This window comes from Myotis yumanensis, unplaced genomic scaffold (genome assembly GCF_028538775.1).
Source record: "Myotis yumanensis isolate MYYU_CA2020_CCGP unplaced genomic scaffold, mMyoYum1.0.hap1 SCAF_13, whole genome shotgun sequence".
In the NCBI taxonomy this organism is placed as follows: domain Eukaryota; kingdom Metazoa; phylum Chordata; class Mammalia; order Chiroptera; family Vespertilionidae; genus Myotis; species Myotis yumanensis.
In genome coordinates this window covers 32533906-32549977 of record NW_027223764.1, presented here as the reverse complement: position 1 = coordinate 32549977, position 16072 = coordinate 32533906, and the positions used below count along the sequence as shown (strand labels likewise).

The 16072-nt window shown below is 39.4% G+C and overlaps 1 protein-coding gene across 2 annotated transcripts in view; it reads left to right on the top strand.

The window, feature by feature from the left end:
• Window positions 1-584: 584 nt before the first annotated feature.
• IPMK (inositol polyphosphate multikinase) overlaps window positions 585-16072 on the top strand; it is a 33942-nt gene continuing 18454 nt past the window's right edge. Inside the window, exons 1-2 of one of the 2 annotated variants that reach the window (XM_070432786.1) lie at window positions 585-1048; window positions 13423-13508. In XM_070432786.1, coding sequence (XP_070288887.1) covers window positions 859-1048; window positions 13423-13508 — 276 coding nt within the window. In that variant the 5' untranslated portion in view covers window positions 585-858. The remainder of the gene's footprint in view (window positions 1049-13422; window positions 13509-16072) is intronic. The other variant, XM_070432787.1, reaches the window with a different exon arrangement.

Below are 16072 nucleotides of genomic sequence, written 5' to 3'. Positions count from 1 at the left end.
ACATAATTTTATGGTTGGGTCACAAACATGAGGAACTGTATTTAAAGGGCCAGAAGGTTGAGAACCACTGGGCTAGGATGAACTTGCAGGGTGTTTTGAAGGCGCGTCTTCTAAGGCGCTGCCTGTCTAGACTATCGTTTCTGTGTGGGGTGGCAGCGGCAGGGAGTGGATGCAGGGAAGGGGTGGCCTCCCGAGCCACCCTGGGCGCGGCAGCGGCTGCTCCTCGCCGCTGGGAGCCCGCGGCGCCTGGGAGCCAACTCCCGGGAGCGCTGAAACGCGCCCCGAATGAATGAAAGCGCCACCGCAGCCACAGCCTCCAAACGCCCACCCGGGAGTGGCGAGTGGGGGACCGTGAGTGTGCGCGCCCCGGCCAGGGGCCCGGCGGCGGCCTCCGGGCATGCTCAGTGGCGGCGGCGGCCGCGGATCGCGCAGTCGGAGGCTCGCGGAGGCGAAGCGGGCGGCGCTGACGCGCGCGCCCCGGCCGCGGGGACTGGAGGACGGCGGAGGGGCGGGGACGCGGGAGGTGGGGCCGCCGTCGCCGTCAGGCCCCAGGGAGCGCGGGGCGCCGCCGCCGCCGCCGCCGCCGCTCCTGCGCTGGGTTCCGTCTCCGGGGCTGGCGTCCGCGGCGGCAGAGCAGCGGGAGCCGGGAGCCGCGCTCCGCCAGCAGTTGGGAGGGCAGCGCCCGCGCCTCCGCGGCGTCATGGGCCCCCTCCCCGGGCCTCAGCGGGCACCCGCCGCGGGAACCCCCGGGCCTCCTCGCGGCCGAGCCTGAGCGACCCCCGGTTCTCCGGCGCCCTCTCCCTCCGCCCTCTCTCTCCCCCTCTGCCCTCGCCGCCGCTGCCGCTTCGGCTTTCCGTGATGGCAACGGAGCCACCGTCCCCCCTTCGGCTCGAGGCGCCCGGCCCCCCAGACGTGCGGACCCCACCGGCCAGCGAGGCGGACTCCGAGAGCACCCCGAAATCGGCGGGCGGCACGCTCCGCTTCCTCAACGGCTGCGTGCCCCTCTCGCATCAGGTGGCCGGGCACATGTACGGGAAGGACAAAGTGGGTAAGTGGGGGCGGCGCGGGGCTGCGGGAGCCCGGGGCCGGGCTGGACGCCCCCCGGGTCCGCGCGCGGGCCTCTTCCGCCCTCCCCCGGAGCCTGGCGACCCGGGCCGCGGGGTCCCGAAAAGTGGGGCGATCCCAGGGCGTGGGGCGCCGGGCTGGCAGCTGGAGGTGGCGGGGGAGAGGGAGGAGTGCCTGGCCTCCTCCCCAGGGAGGGCGCGTGTTGATTGGAGGCGGCGTTGTTGGAGAAAATAAGGAACTTTAATTGGACTGGATGGGGAAGTAAATTCTCCCCCGAGCACGAGGTCTGTTTATTATGAGCGGGTAGCGATTGCTACAGGGAAGGAATGAGATGCAGATGATGCTAATCTAGTGCTTTTTGCAGTGCATAGCTGGAGGGTAGGGGAAAACAGGGGGCAGAGAGAGAGAGAGAGAGAGAGAGAGAGAGGGCGCTTGTCTTATCCGGGATCCCTCCCTGCCCTGGGGAGGTTTTTCTGATAATCTGGTAGATTTCTCCAGGAGGCTTGGTTCCTGGAGCAGAAACTCGGATTCTCGGTAGGAAACAACAGCCCGCTGCTGTGCTAGAATGGCCCACGGATCAGACATTCAGTTATTCTTGATCATCTTTTTATAAGGCTGTATCATGGCATGTGGAATATCTACCGGTTAAAGCACAATACAGGGCCTATCTCCGTTGTTGTTGTTTTCTTCTTCCTCTTGATGATCTCAAGTTCAGTTTAGGAACTCGAACGCACCTAGCTTACTCACACTGGTTTCCTGGGCCACAATGAACTGGGGCGTCTGATGGATGCGTGGGCGAGTAAGGCAGGTCTTAGACCTGGAGGCCACTGGAGACAATTTGGTTTATGCTGGTAAGATGATTTGGGTTTAGGCCGGGCAGGTAATGCTGACATTTTCAGTCAGAATAACTGAGGCTGGTTAGGTCTGGTTAAGTGACAAGCCTAAAGTCACACAGCTGCTGTGTGTTAGGAGGCAGAAACCTAGGGTCCTGCCTCAGGACGGCTTTCCCCACCGTGTATTATTGTGCTTGGAGGTAAAGATGGTGGAAAATGGACGGGCACTCGTTTGAATGTAGGTTATTTCTCGCTGAGCGACACTTCCCACTACGTCTATCTTTACCTCCTTTTCTTTTGTTGAAAGTTGGCATTAATGATAGTGTCGTGTAGTTTGTGTGCCTTTCTCCCCACTCAATTGCGAGTTCCGTGAGGTTGGAGACCAAATCTGCGTATCCCCACAGCCTTGTGCATGGGGCTCAGTTAAACTCCGGGAGGGGAGTGTAATGTGAAAATTGCCCGGTCCTTTAGTACCAGAGAAGGAAATAAGTATCATTCTCAAGGTGTGTATATAGATGTAAGGAAACAGCGTTCTCAAGATGCGTAGCCTATAGTCTCCTGTGCCACTTAAGGTAATGAGAATTTGAGAGTACTTAAGGAGTATTGCTAATAGATGTATACCTATTGATTTATATTGATAATTGTAATGATAATATTCCTAATACACTATTCTAGAGGCCCGAATAAATCATTGTTTCCTAAGGGTACCTAGAGATCTACTTCTGGGTAAAGGAGAAGAGATAAGCAAAAAAACCCCAACATAAGCACAGTCTTCGATGATTGTCACTTAAGACTGTAACCACTGCTTATCAAAGTATATAATAGTGAGCCTATTCAGAGAGTTGTCTCTGACTCATTACAAATGTACCTTGAATGTGACTTACAACTATATTGGGAACAGTGGCTGAAGAATTTGTCACTCAAATTACCTAAGTAAGAGTAATTTAGAATCTAGAGGAAGGAGTCCATTCAACTGAAAATAAACTTTTTTCAATTTTGTAAGACTTTTTTTGTAAGACTAAGGGACTGTCTTTGTATCACCAGTACACAATACCTCAAACATACTATGCTATTTAACAAATGTTTGATGAATTTAATTCTCATTTATTTACACAATCTTGCTTATATTGTTAGTGAAAGAACACTATGACAATCTTCCCTATTCCTAAAATGCATAACAAGATGGTCAGTAATTCAGAGCTCAAGAATTTATGTCTCTCTACTATAACAAACCACGTAAGAGTTGTCAAGTATATCATGTAGGTCATAGTTTGGTTTGGCTGTCAACTGAAATTCTCAGAATAAACTTTCTTAAAAACCTTGTGTGAATATTTGTCTAAAATGTTTGTTACTATCAGTACGTAACCAGAGTTTTCCGATTTAGGGTTGGTATCTTAGTGATTTTCAAAAAGGAGTTGTTGGTGTGAATGAAAAAACTGTTCAGGAAAGTAACCTAACAGTGTGATCTGATCATAAATTCCTAACTGGGCAGGTCATGGTAGGTGTATAACTTTAGCAAGCCCTGTCCATTGTTTTTTTGCTAAGATTAACACATTTTTAAAATAACCACCCTCTAGTCTAGAGAGCACGTAATCTTGTTAACTGTCCTGTAATTCTCTCCTTGCTTTCTTCCTCCTTTTTGTAATCTTCCTTAATTTCAAATACATAAAAGAAACTGAAAATTGCCATTCTTCAGAGTATTTGAAATCTTGCTTCCCAGCAATTGTCATCAGTTTTTGCTTGAATGAAAACATAAAAATTCTCTACCGGTTTGGATGTTTTTTACATCGACATTGCCTTTGTTAAATTAAAAATTAAGAACATGGAACCAATAGCATAACAGTACTTGAACAGAAAAATAGATCTTGGTATAGTTAAGTGACAGTATTTTATAGTTCTGATATCAGTTGTATTTTATGTTCTTCACTCACATCCTATTTCATCAAAGTACATTGAATTTTTCTAAGAACAATAGTTGTTGTTTTTTTTTTAATTGTAAAAGTAGTACATGATCTTTTAGGAAAAAAAAATTCAAGGAGTAAACCAGTATAGTAGTACCCTTCCCCCTATTCTCTCAACTGCAATAGCTGGTAACTATTTCTGGTGTATCCTTTCAAGCCTTTGTTTCTGGGCACATACATAAAACACATAACACATTTCAGACTTTTCTTATAAACATATATAAGCAACTTTTTGTTTTTAGTCTGTATTTTATCATGTAGTATATCCATATTTTTGTACCTAGGATATACTTCATTCTTTTAAAAAATTGTGTTGTATTCTATAGTGTAGATATATCACAATTTATTCCTCTTGTGTTGGATTTTTATCATTTTGTTATTATATTATGTATTAAACATTCTTGTATACATTGCATATTGTATAACTCTTTCTGTAGGAAAGTTTCACAAATGTGTAATTGTTAGCAATTTAAATTCCCAAACTTCACCAAAGTTAGCATAAAGTCCTTTTTGTTTTAATATATAACATGTACCATTAATTTCTTTCAAAAGTCCTTAAAGATTTAAACATATAGTTGATATCTCATATTTGTGCCCTGGTCCACTTTAGGATATAGAATAAGGTAGTCTATAGGGAAAAGGGATTCAAACTGATACTGTTTTTTGGGAAAAACCCACAACTTTTTTAGTTTACTGGTTTATTTTATTAAATATCCTCTGAAACTAATTGACTTAAAATAATTTCAAACTTACAGAAAAGTTGTAAGAATAATACAGAGAACTTAACGTTTTTCTGAATTTTTTACTATGCAATTATTTTTTTCCTGAACTATATACTTAAGTGTATATATCTGTAACTACAGCACATTTATAAAATACTAGAGGCCCAGTCAATGAAATTTGTGCACAGGTAGGGTCCCTAGCCGCTGCTGGCTGCCACTAGCAGGGCCAGAGAGGGGGAGGGGGGGAGTGAGGGGAGGGGCCAGTTGGCCCGGCCCCTGGTCGAACTTCTGGGTCAGGGGACAATTTGCATATTAGGCTTTTATTATATAGGATAGGAAATTTAACAGTGACACAATGCTCTTATCTATCTATAGTCCATATTCCAATTTTTCAGCTGTTCCAATAATGTCTTTCATTGTACTTGTTTTTGTCTTCACAGGATCTAGTTCAGGATCATTTATTGCATTTAGTTGTCATGTCTCTTAGATTCCTCTAATTTGTATCAGTTCCCCAGCCTTTCTTTGTCTTTTATAACATTGTCATTTTTTAAGAATATAGGCTAGTTATTTATGAGATATTCTTTAATTTGGATTTCTGATGGGTTCTCATGATGAAATTCAGGTAATGCATTTCTGGTTGGAATATTATACAAGTGTATCCTATTTATTTTTAAAACATTTTTTATTGATGTTTAGAGAGTGGAAGGGGGAGGGAGAAAGAGAAACATGATGTGAGAGCGAGACATCCATCTGCTGTCTCCTGCATGTCCCCTACGTGGGATTGTGCCCGTAACCAGGGCATGTGTCATTATGGAGAATCAAGCCAGCAACCTTTCTGTGCACAGATCGAGGTCCAACCAACTAAGCCACACCTGCCAGGGCCTAGTGTATCCTCTTTAAGGTATCACATCTGGAGGCTCACAATGTCCATCTGCCCATTATTAAATTTGATCATCTGGCCCAAGTTTGGTCTGGCTTCTCCAGTACATTGTTAATATTTTCCCCCTTTCAACTAATAAGCGTCTGTGGGGAAATGTTTTAATTTTAAGATCATACAGATATCTGGATCCTCATCATACTTTACCCCTAGATTTGGCATCTATTGTTGATTCTTGCCTAATAATTTTTCTAGTGGAAAAATTAGTATTTTCTTCTGGTTCTACCACTCCCTCTATGTTAATAATCAGCATTTCATATTGATACTTTCCCTTGTACCGAGGGTATGTGGTTGGAAACTCTTAAAAAGTTATTTGGATTAGGGCTTTTGGGGGGTTTATTTTTAGCTCCCCCTTCTCTATGGTCATATTCTTTTGAAGTACAGTTGGATTCGTTTGTTTCTGTTTAAACTTAGTTCTTCATGTTTCTGTTTAAACTTAGTTCTTAGTTTATTTAGCTAGATATTTTTGAAAGCCTATTAAAAAAGTCAAACTTTACATAAAGGTATATCAGAAGTGTCATGCCGTTCCTTATCACTGTACCCCATTCCTTAGCATCCCTTGTAGGTAACCAGTTTATTGTGTTTTGATTTTTCATTTCTGTTTTTTGTTACAGAAAGAAGCAGATCTATATAGGTCTTCTCATTTCTCTTTTCAAAACAAAAAACAGGGTGCTATATATATTGTTTTGTATTTTGCTTTTTAAACTTAACAGTATATCCTACAAGTCAGTAATATCAGTTCATGGACAGCTTCCTCATAACTCAGTTGTATTCCATTGTGCACATATACCCCATTCTTTTCAGTCAGTTATCTGGATTTGCTTTTGGACTTTCATGTATTTACTTTCGCTGATTTGTTAATCCTAGAAATAATACCTCACTGTCTTGATTCAAGTTGCTTTAGAATAAGTCTTGATGTACTGAAGAGTAAGCATTCCACTTCGTTTTCAAGGTTATCTTGACTTTTTCTGGACCTTTGCATTTCCTTATAGATTTTAAATCAACATGTCATTTTTCACAAGAAAAGTAGTAAGATTTTGTATCTGCTTTGAATCTACATATTGCTTTTGTATCTGTTTTGAATCTACATATCATTTTCTGTGGTGTATGATAATGATTTTGCAGAACCATTTAAGACTAACTTATAAGCATCATGATTCCTTCCCTCTAAATAACTAAGTGTATGTCTCTTTTAAGAAAATAATGTTTTCTTAATCATGAGAAAATTATCAAGTTCAGAATATTTAACATTTGGCTTTTACCATTATCCTATAATATCCATTTATAGCAATTTTCCCCCATCCAGGATCACACATTGCACTTAGTTGTTATGACTCCATAGGCATTTGGAACAGTTTTTTTATCTTTTCTTTATTTTTCATAACCATGAAATATTTGAACAGTATAGGCATATGGGTTTTTATTTTATTTTTTTAAAATATATTTTATTGATTTTTTTTTTTTTTTGCAGAGAGGAAGGGAGAGGGATAGAGAGTTAGAAACATTGATGAGAGAGAAACATCAATCAGCTGCCTCCTGCACAACCTCACTGGGGATGTACCTGCAACCAAGGTACATGCCCTTGACCAGAATTTAACCCAGGACCCTTGAGTCCGCAGGCTGATTGATGCTCTATCCACTGAGCCAAACTGGTTAGGGCGCATATGGGTTTTTAGAATATCCTTTAAATTAAGTTTGTCAGGCTGTTGTCTCATGATTGGATTCAGATAAATGCATTTTTGATAAAATATATATTAGTTATGTTGTATTCTTGGACCATCATATCATAAGACACAGAATGTCAGTTGCATTACTGGATGTAACTTTGATTTCCTGGGTAAGTGTTGTCTGCCATATTTTCCACTGTAAAGTTTTCATTTTTCCTATTGTAATGAAGTAATTATTTAGAGGAATATTTTGAGACTGTTAAATATCCTGTTCCTAATCAAAGTTTTCACCCAGTGTTAAAAGCATCCATTGACGATATCTGACCAACTTACTTATTGCTATGATAGTTGCAAAATGGTAATATTCAGTCATTCCTGTTACATTTGTTAGTTGGTATTTTCCTTTAGTTTCCCTTCTCTCCTCTTTCTTCTTCCTTCCTTCCTTCCTTCCTTTCCCCCCCCCTCCCTTTTTCATTCATTCATTCATTCATTCATTATTAGGTTTGACTAATAGTCTTTTCAAACTTCCACGGATAGATCTTAGCCATTATTGTTGCTGCTCATTTTGATGCTCATGTTGTCTTAGATTTGGGCAGTGGGAGCTTTTTCAAGCTGGCTCCTGTGTCTTTTAAACATTTCCCTTTTTTTTCTTTGAAAGCATTTTCTCACTTTCTGCCATAATAAGATGTTTGATGTTCATCTTATACTTTCCCTGTCCCAGCCCTGGAATGAGCCAATTTTTCTCCAAGAAATCTGGTTCCTTTAGGGGTAAATGGTATTTAAAACTAAGATCGAGCACTGGGTATACCATTGCTCCTTGTGTGTAGCTGCTGTTTGTCTTCTCAGCAGATTGGACTAAGAAGTACATAATTTTGTATTCTTAAAAATTTGAGTTTATATTTACCTATAATTTAAAGCTAATACTGCAGGGTTCTTCTTTGCTTCTTCTATATTTGTGTCTCTTTTTTTTCTCATTGAGAGCCCTGTCCCCTCAAAACATCAACATACTTACTAATTTTGAAATATTTAAATGAACCTTGCATTACTGGAATAAAGTCCACATGGTCATGATAAATTACCCTGTATATATTGCTGGATTAGGTTTACTAATGTTTTATTAAAGATTTCTGTGACTATGTTCATTTGAGAGAATGGTCTGTAATTTTTTTTAAGCCTTTGTTGGGGTTTTAAAAAATCAAGAATATGTTGGCTTCACAAAATATGTGGGGAATTGTTTACTATTTTTCTGTTTTTCTGAACAAATTTGGTAAGATTGGTATTTTTTTTCTAAATGTTTGATAGAATTTACTAGTGAAGTATTTCAGCTTATGATTGCCTCCGGATATTTAAAATTGTGAATTCAGTGTTTTTTGTAGACATAGGTCAACTCAGATTTTCCATTTCTAATGTGTAAATTTTAATAATTTGTGTCTAAAGGGAAGTATTCATTTTGCCTAAGTTGTTGGGTTTATTGGTGTGAAGTTCATAATTCTCTTATACTTTTAATGTTTGTCGGATTTGTACTGTTATCTTTTATTTATTCCTGGTAATGGTAATTTATGTTTGCTTTTTCTTGATCTGTCTAGCTAGAGGTTTATCAGAGAACTTTTTAGTTTCATTGGCATTTCTCCAGTGTCCATTCTTATTTATTTATTTATTTATTTATTTATTTTTGCTCCTGTCTTTCCAGTTATTTGGGGTCAATATGTTCTTTTTCTAGCATTTTAAGTTGGAACCATTAAAAAAAATTTTTTGTAAAAAATAAATTTTTATTGATTTCAGAGAGAGGAAGGGAGAGGGAGAGAGAGGTAGAAACATTAATGATGAGAGAGAATCATTGATTGGCTGTTTCCTGAATGCCGAGCCTGAAACCCAGGCATGTGCCCCAACCGGGAATCGGGAATCGAACCACAACCGCCTGGTTCATAGGTCAAGGCTCAACCACTGAGTCATGCCGTTCAGGCTGGAACCTTCTTTTTATTTTTCTAATACAAGCATTTAAAATGACACATTTTCCACTAAGCACTAAGCAGTATTTTTTAGCTGCATTCCACAAATTTTGATATGTTTAGTTTTTATTATCATTTAGCAAAAAATATTTTCTAATATTTATCCCTTCTGAACTTTGATTCATGGATTAAATAGAAGTGTATTTACCTTTATTCTATTTGGTATTTTTCCAAATATGTTACTGTTATTTCCATTATGGTCAGAGAATAATCTCTATGTGATTTCAATTCCTTTCGATTTTATCGTCCAGCATGTGGTGTAAGTCTTGGTAGATGTTCCATTTGTCCAGGAAAAAACATTTAATTTGTACTATGTAGCATTCTTTGTCAGTATGGCCAAGTTGCCTGATACTGTTGTTCATGTTTTAGGGAAGAGGGGGTGGTATTCTAATGATAGTTTTCTCAGACTGATATTCCACAGATTTTTTGGGTACTTTCTTCTGATTGTTTGCTATTTTCTTTTTTTTTCCTTCTTGTGTTTCAATTTGAGTAATTTCTGTTAACCTGTCATTAAATTCACTTTCCTCTGCTACTTTGTGTCTACTGATGAGCCCATAGAAAGCATTTTTGTCTCTGTTATGTTTTTTATTACTAATATTCTATTTACTCAAAATTCCTCTTTACTGAAATTCCTTATCTTTTCATGCATTTGTCTACTACCTTTTCTGTTATAACCTTTAACATATTAGTTATGGTTATTTTAAGCGTCTTTGATAATTACAACATCAGTGTCACCTCAAACTGTTCTATTCGTTGCATTATCTTTTGACAGTGATTTTTTACCCTTGCTTTTTCATATGTCTTATAATTTTTTTTATTAAATTCTAGACATTATGTGTAGGATTTAAACAACTTATGCAAACAGTATTTTTGCCTGAAATTAAAATATCTGCTCTGCTAGACTATTAATGTTGATGATTGAACCAGTTTAGTCAGTAGAAACAAGTTTGAATTTTGTAGTTGTTATGGTTACCTTCTGTTATGGACTGAATGTTGTGTTCCCTAAAATTCATATGTTAAAAAAACAACAACCCCCAATATGATTGTATTTGGAGATAGGGCTTTAACGGAGGTAATTAAGATTAATGAGGTCACAAGGGTGGGGGCATGATCCAGTGGGATTCTTGTTCTTATAAAAAGAGACATGAGAGAGTGTTTTCTCTCTCACACTCTCACCCTCTTCCCTGCCCCCCTCCCACTCCTCCTCTCCCTCATTTCCTTCTCCCCTACAATATAAGAACAAAGTGAGAAGGCTACAATCCAGGAATACAGCTCTTACTGGGAGCCAAATTGGTTGGCACCTTGAACTGGGACTTTTAGCCTCTAGAACTGTGAGCAAATAAATATTTGCTCTTTAAACCATATGTCCATGGTATTTTGTTACGGAAGCCCGAGCAGACTAATACACTTTCAGTGCTCCGTGGGCTTGAAATTCCTCTGTTATCCTATACTAGAGGCCCAGTGCACCAATTTGTGCACCAGTGGGGTCCCTTTGCATGGCCTGTAGGATTGGGCTGAAACCAGCTCTCTGACATCCCCCAAGAGGTCCCAGATTGTGAGGGGGCACAGGCCAGGTACACGATCGGGGTTGGGAAGGGACCACAGGAGGGCTCCAGGGCATGTCTGGCCTGCCTCGCTCCGTCCTTACCACAACAGCAAGCTAACCTATACCGGTTGGAGCATCTGCCCCCTGGTGGTCAGTGCACGTCATAACGACCGGTCTTCCCCCTGGTGGTCAGTGCACATGATGGCAAGCGATTGAGTGGCCTTAGCATATCATTAGCATATTACGCTTTGATTGGTTGAACGGACGACTGGACACTTAGCATATTAGGCTTTTATTATTTAGGATAGTAAAAGGCTAATATGCAAATTGACCAATTGGCATATTACGCTTTGATTGGTTAAATGGAACGTCCAGTCGTTATGACACGCACTGACCACCAGCGGGCAGACGCTCAATGTAGGAGGTGCTCCCTGGTGGTCAGTGCACTCCCACAGGGGGAGCGCCGCTCAGCCAGAAGCCCTGAGGCAGGCTCACAGCCTCTCCCACCTCCACGGCAGTGCTAAGGATGTCCGACTGACGGCTTAGGCAGAGAGCGGGCCTAAGCCGTCAGTCGGACATCCCCTGAGGGCTCCTGGACTGTGGACTGTGAGAGGGTGCAGGCTGGGCTGAGGGACACCCCCCCCCACCAAGTGCATGAATTTTGTGCACCGAGTCTCTAGTAATCTTATGTTTAGAGAGGCTGATTTGCCAAAGGATTCCCCCCCCCCCCCCCCCAGTATTCCTGTTTAACTCTCTGCTTTAGATCTTTTTTACAATTTCTGTTTCTCTCCTGAACACAATTAGTGTTTCCCAATAGATGAAATACCTCATCTATTCAGCATTTATAGTCATTTTTTTCTATAACTTTTTTACATGTTTATAATAATTTTAACATCTTTGTTTGCTGATTAAAATTACTTGGTCATCTGTCAACTTCTGTGTTTGTCAGTTGACTTTGTTTTCTCTTGATTATGCATCACGTTTTATTGATTTTTTTTATTGGATTTTTTCACATTTTATTTAAAGAACAGCAGGGAATTTTTTTCCCCACATAGAGTATAAGTCCTTTCCTCTGTTAAGGTAAGAGGCTGATAAGCCATATTCTTCCTAGAATTTAGTTAAGCTGATGCTGGGCTACAGTCTTAGATTTAGTATTTCTGTTATTGGCTCTGTCTCTCCTCTCCCCCCCCCCCCCCCCCTTTTTAAATCTTGATACTTTTTCAGGTGGGAGGGATTTGTCTGCAGTTTAAAATACTGTTGGTTTATTTTTGGATTCTGGAATTCATTCACAGGGCGAATGCCGGGGATTACCATATTCTCTTACATGGCTGCTTTTTCTGAAAAATTAGATGGGGTATGTTGCAGAGTGAGTAGTGTGGGAGAATTGCTGGACCAAGCAATCCGTTAGAACTGTTGTCTCTAATCCATCCTGCTACCACATTGTTGTGTATAGTCAAGCTGATTTTTGCTTGCCTGTCAAAATGTGTTTAATGGCAGGTGCACCTGTATGTAGACTAGGTGCCTGTCCCAAGGAAGAGAAGCTGCCATGGTTCTCTCCTCATTTCTGAATGCTCCATGTTCACCACCTTCTGGAATTGAGTTCATCAAGGTTTCTTTTTATCTTTCACTCTTCATTGGCTCATAGAAAATGTCTCTTAACTATGGGAGTGAAGGTCTTGTTCTACATATCCTAACCTTCAGAATTAGACTTTCTCTTCACTAATTTTTAGTTATTATTAGACTATTTCTTAAAGTCTCCAGGTCCTTTGACTGCTTACCAACCAATGTTATCCACATGGTTTATATTTACCTAGTCTATATCTAGGTATTAAAACAACTTAATTACTGCAATCTTAAATTGAGACTCTCTGCTTCTGTTGATTAATTTTTGCATTTTTATTATGATTAAAAATTCCTGACACTTGGCAACAGCAATAGAAACTAAGTGGCATATTTTATCAAAGTTTTAAATAGATTTATTTGGACTTGTTATTGTGTTCTAACTAACATGATTTCGTGAAAACTCAACATATGAAAATTTAAGATTTTAACATACTTTTGGGAATGAGTCTTCATGGTATGGGGACAGGGCCAGTGCTAGGACATGACTTTAGAAAAAGGCTCCTTCTTTGAGTGGGCTGATTACAAAAAGGTGCCCCTTCCTGCTTCTGACGTGGTGCCCCACTTTCCCGTTGGCTAGATGCCCTCATTCTATCTTTGCAACTGTACACAGTACATCTGAATCAAGAAAAAAAAAATGTGCTTTCTTATAACAGATGAGAGAAACTTATAAGAAATTACAAAGTAGAAGTTTCATATTGGTCCACCGTTAACATTTTTTTCTCTATAAAAGTGAGATCTATTTTTGCTACTGCTTTTAACTTGCTTCTTGTTTAACTATAAATTAACATCTCCTGGAAAGTCTGAAGGAGCTATAAGGGACTAGTTGTGGAGACAATAAAACCAAGCTATTTAGAATTTGTGTTCTGGTGCTTTGCTTAGAACAAGCACTGAAACATGTTGGTTGATTGTTAAAATTTCTGAAATAAGTAAAAGGAAACCCTTAACTTTATGAAAGTCGTTTATCTCTAACTTCAGGAACAAATCTAAATCTATTCTAGGATGCAAGATACACTATTACTAAAGCATTAAAAAATACAGTATCTGATTTTTGTTCTATAGGTATCTTGCAACATCCAGATGGCACAGTTTTGAAACAGCTACAGCCACCTCCAAGGGGCCCAAGAGAGTTAGAATTCTATAATATGGTAAGTGAGGTAAGATTTGTTTGTTGTATTCATAGTGGTTTTCAGTTTTCTGGTGGTGACTTAGTAAGAAATATATTTGATAGCATGTCTTAGTATAATGTGTGTGTGACTGAAACAAAAGCTTAATGAAATATAACGCTTACCTTTACTGATGCAGCTTAGTATTTTCTATTCCGATCCACTAAATTGATTTTTATTAATGGGTTGTGACCTACATTTTGAAAAACACCTGAGAGACTGTTTATATTTCTCAGAAATGCTGAGTTTAAATGTTTTCACGATAGGATTTCTTAGCCTAGTGCTGATGTGCACTGTAAATCTCCAAAGCAGGGTGGTAAGAGACAGACTTAACATCTAATGAACCATATGACTAGGAGCACCTCCTCTGTCTAGTTACAAAACATTCTCATCACCTAAAGAAAACCCTATAACTCTGAAGGCATGATGCTTTGTTCCTCCCTCCTCCCAATCCCTGGCAACCACCAGTCTGTTTATACAATAGGTGACCTTTTGTGTCCAGTTTCTTTTTGGTCTCATATTTTTAAGGTGCACCTATATTATAGTGTGCATTAGTACTTTGTTCCTTTTTATGGCTGAGTAATATTCCATTACACTTACCACATTTTGTGCTTTTGGTGTCATTTATCCATTGATGTACCTTTGGGCTTTTTCTACGTTTTGGTCTTTGTAAGTAGAGCTTCTATGAACATTCATGTACAAATACATGTTTGAGTACCTGTTTCCAATTTTTTTTGGTATATATCTAAGACTGGAATTGCTGGGTCATATGATAATTCTACATTTAGCTTTGTGAGGAACGGTCAAATGTTTAACAAAGTGGCTGCACCATTTGACATTTCCATAGCAATGTATGAGGGTTCTAATTTCTCTACATCCTCACCAGCACTTCTTAGTTTTCTTTCTTAAGGGCCATCCAAGTGAGTGTGAAGTGTTGTTACCTCATTGTGGTATATTTTAATTGCATTTCCTTAATGGCTAATGATGTTGGTCATCTTTTCATGTGCTTACTGACCATGTCTAAATCCTCTCTGGAGTAATGTCTGTTTAGATCCTTTGTTCATTTCTTCATTGGAATGTCTTTTATTTAGTCACTAGAGGCCCGATGTGCAAAATTCGTGCAAGGGGCTTGGCCCTTGCAGCCCCCGCTTCGACCGGAAGGTCTTTTGGCTGTCCAGTCTAATTAGCATATTATGCTTTTATTATTATAAATAGAAGTTCTTTACATATTCTAGATACAAGTCCCTTGTCAGATACATGATTTACAAATATATTCTCCCATTCTTTGGGTTGTCTTTTCACTTTTTTCATAGTATTCTTCGAAGCTTAAAATTTTCAAATATTGAAATTCAGTGTATCTTTTTTCTTTTTTTTGTCTCGTGCTTTTGGTGTCATATCTAAAGTTATATTTTCTTCTAAATGCTATGATGTTAGCTCTTAAGTTTAGGTACAAGTAAAAAGATACACGCTAAAGTTAAAAAACAAGTACTGTTATACATGCTTTACCATTATTAACTCATTTAACCCTCACAACTACCTATGAGATAGGTACTCTTAGCTTCATTTTATACATGTGTACATTAAGGCATGATTAGTTTAAATAATTTGATCATGATCATGCTAAAGTAAATGGTGGTCCCAGGATTTGAATGTAGGCAGTCTAAGCTCTAGAATATATGTTTTTAGCTGTTACATAATGTCTCTTTTTTGAAGAAAGTATTTTATATTTACTCTGTAAAAGTCTTGTACGTAATTTGTTGGATTTATTCTAGGTACCTTATTTTTTCTTTCAGTTGTAAACGGTAGTTCTTGAATTAAGTGTTCCAATGATTGCTAATATATAAGAATAAAATAGATATTTATCTAGTGTTCTTTGTCTAGTAATCTTGCTGAATTCTTTTTAACTCATATTTATCTGAGATTCCCTAACAATTTTAATTGTTTTCTATATAGATAATTATATATTTTGTGATTGGAAGTTTTGTTTGTCCTTTTTGAATCCATATACTTCTGTCAAGGACTTCCATTTCAGGGCTCAATAGAAGCAATGATAGGGGTATCTTCCTCTCATATAACAAAAGGGTTTTTAACATTTCCCTGTTAAAATACGTCTTCTTTCTAAAGTTTTGGTAGATACTTCTTCCTAGGTTAAGGAAATTGCCTTTTGTGGGAGTCAAGGTTCTGACAAGAGATAAATGATGTATTCTGTCAGTTTAATAAAGGGATTGTTTACCTAGGCATGGTCAGAGTTAAGATAATGCTATACCATCCCTGGGCCTCTAAGGGTAAGGAGAGGGAGTGGTTACTGGAACCCAGGGAAGGTAACTTTATGAGAAGGTATGAACTGATAAGGAGGGAACTAGAGAAGTAAATAATCCAACCTCAACTGTCTCCCACTAGTAAGAGAATGACCAGAGGGCAAGGGATCCCACTGATGCAGTTGGTTCAGGTCAGCTTCTTGGGAAGAAAATTGTGGAGGTGGAAAGGGAAAATATATAGCATCCTTTCCATTTTTATTTCAGGAAACAATTTAAAGTATGATATGA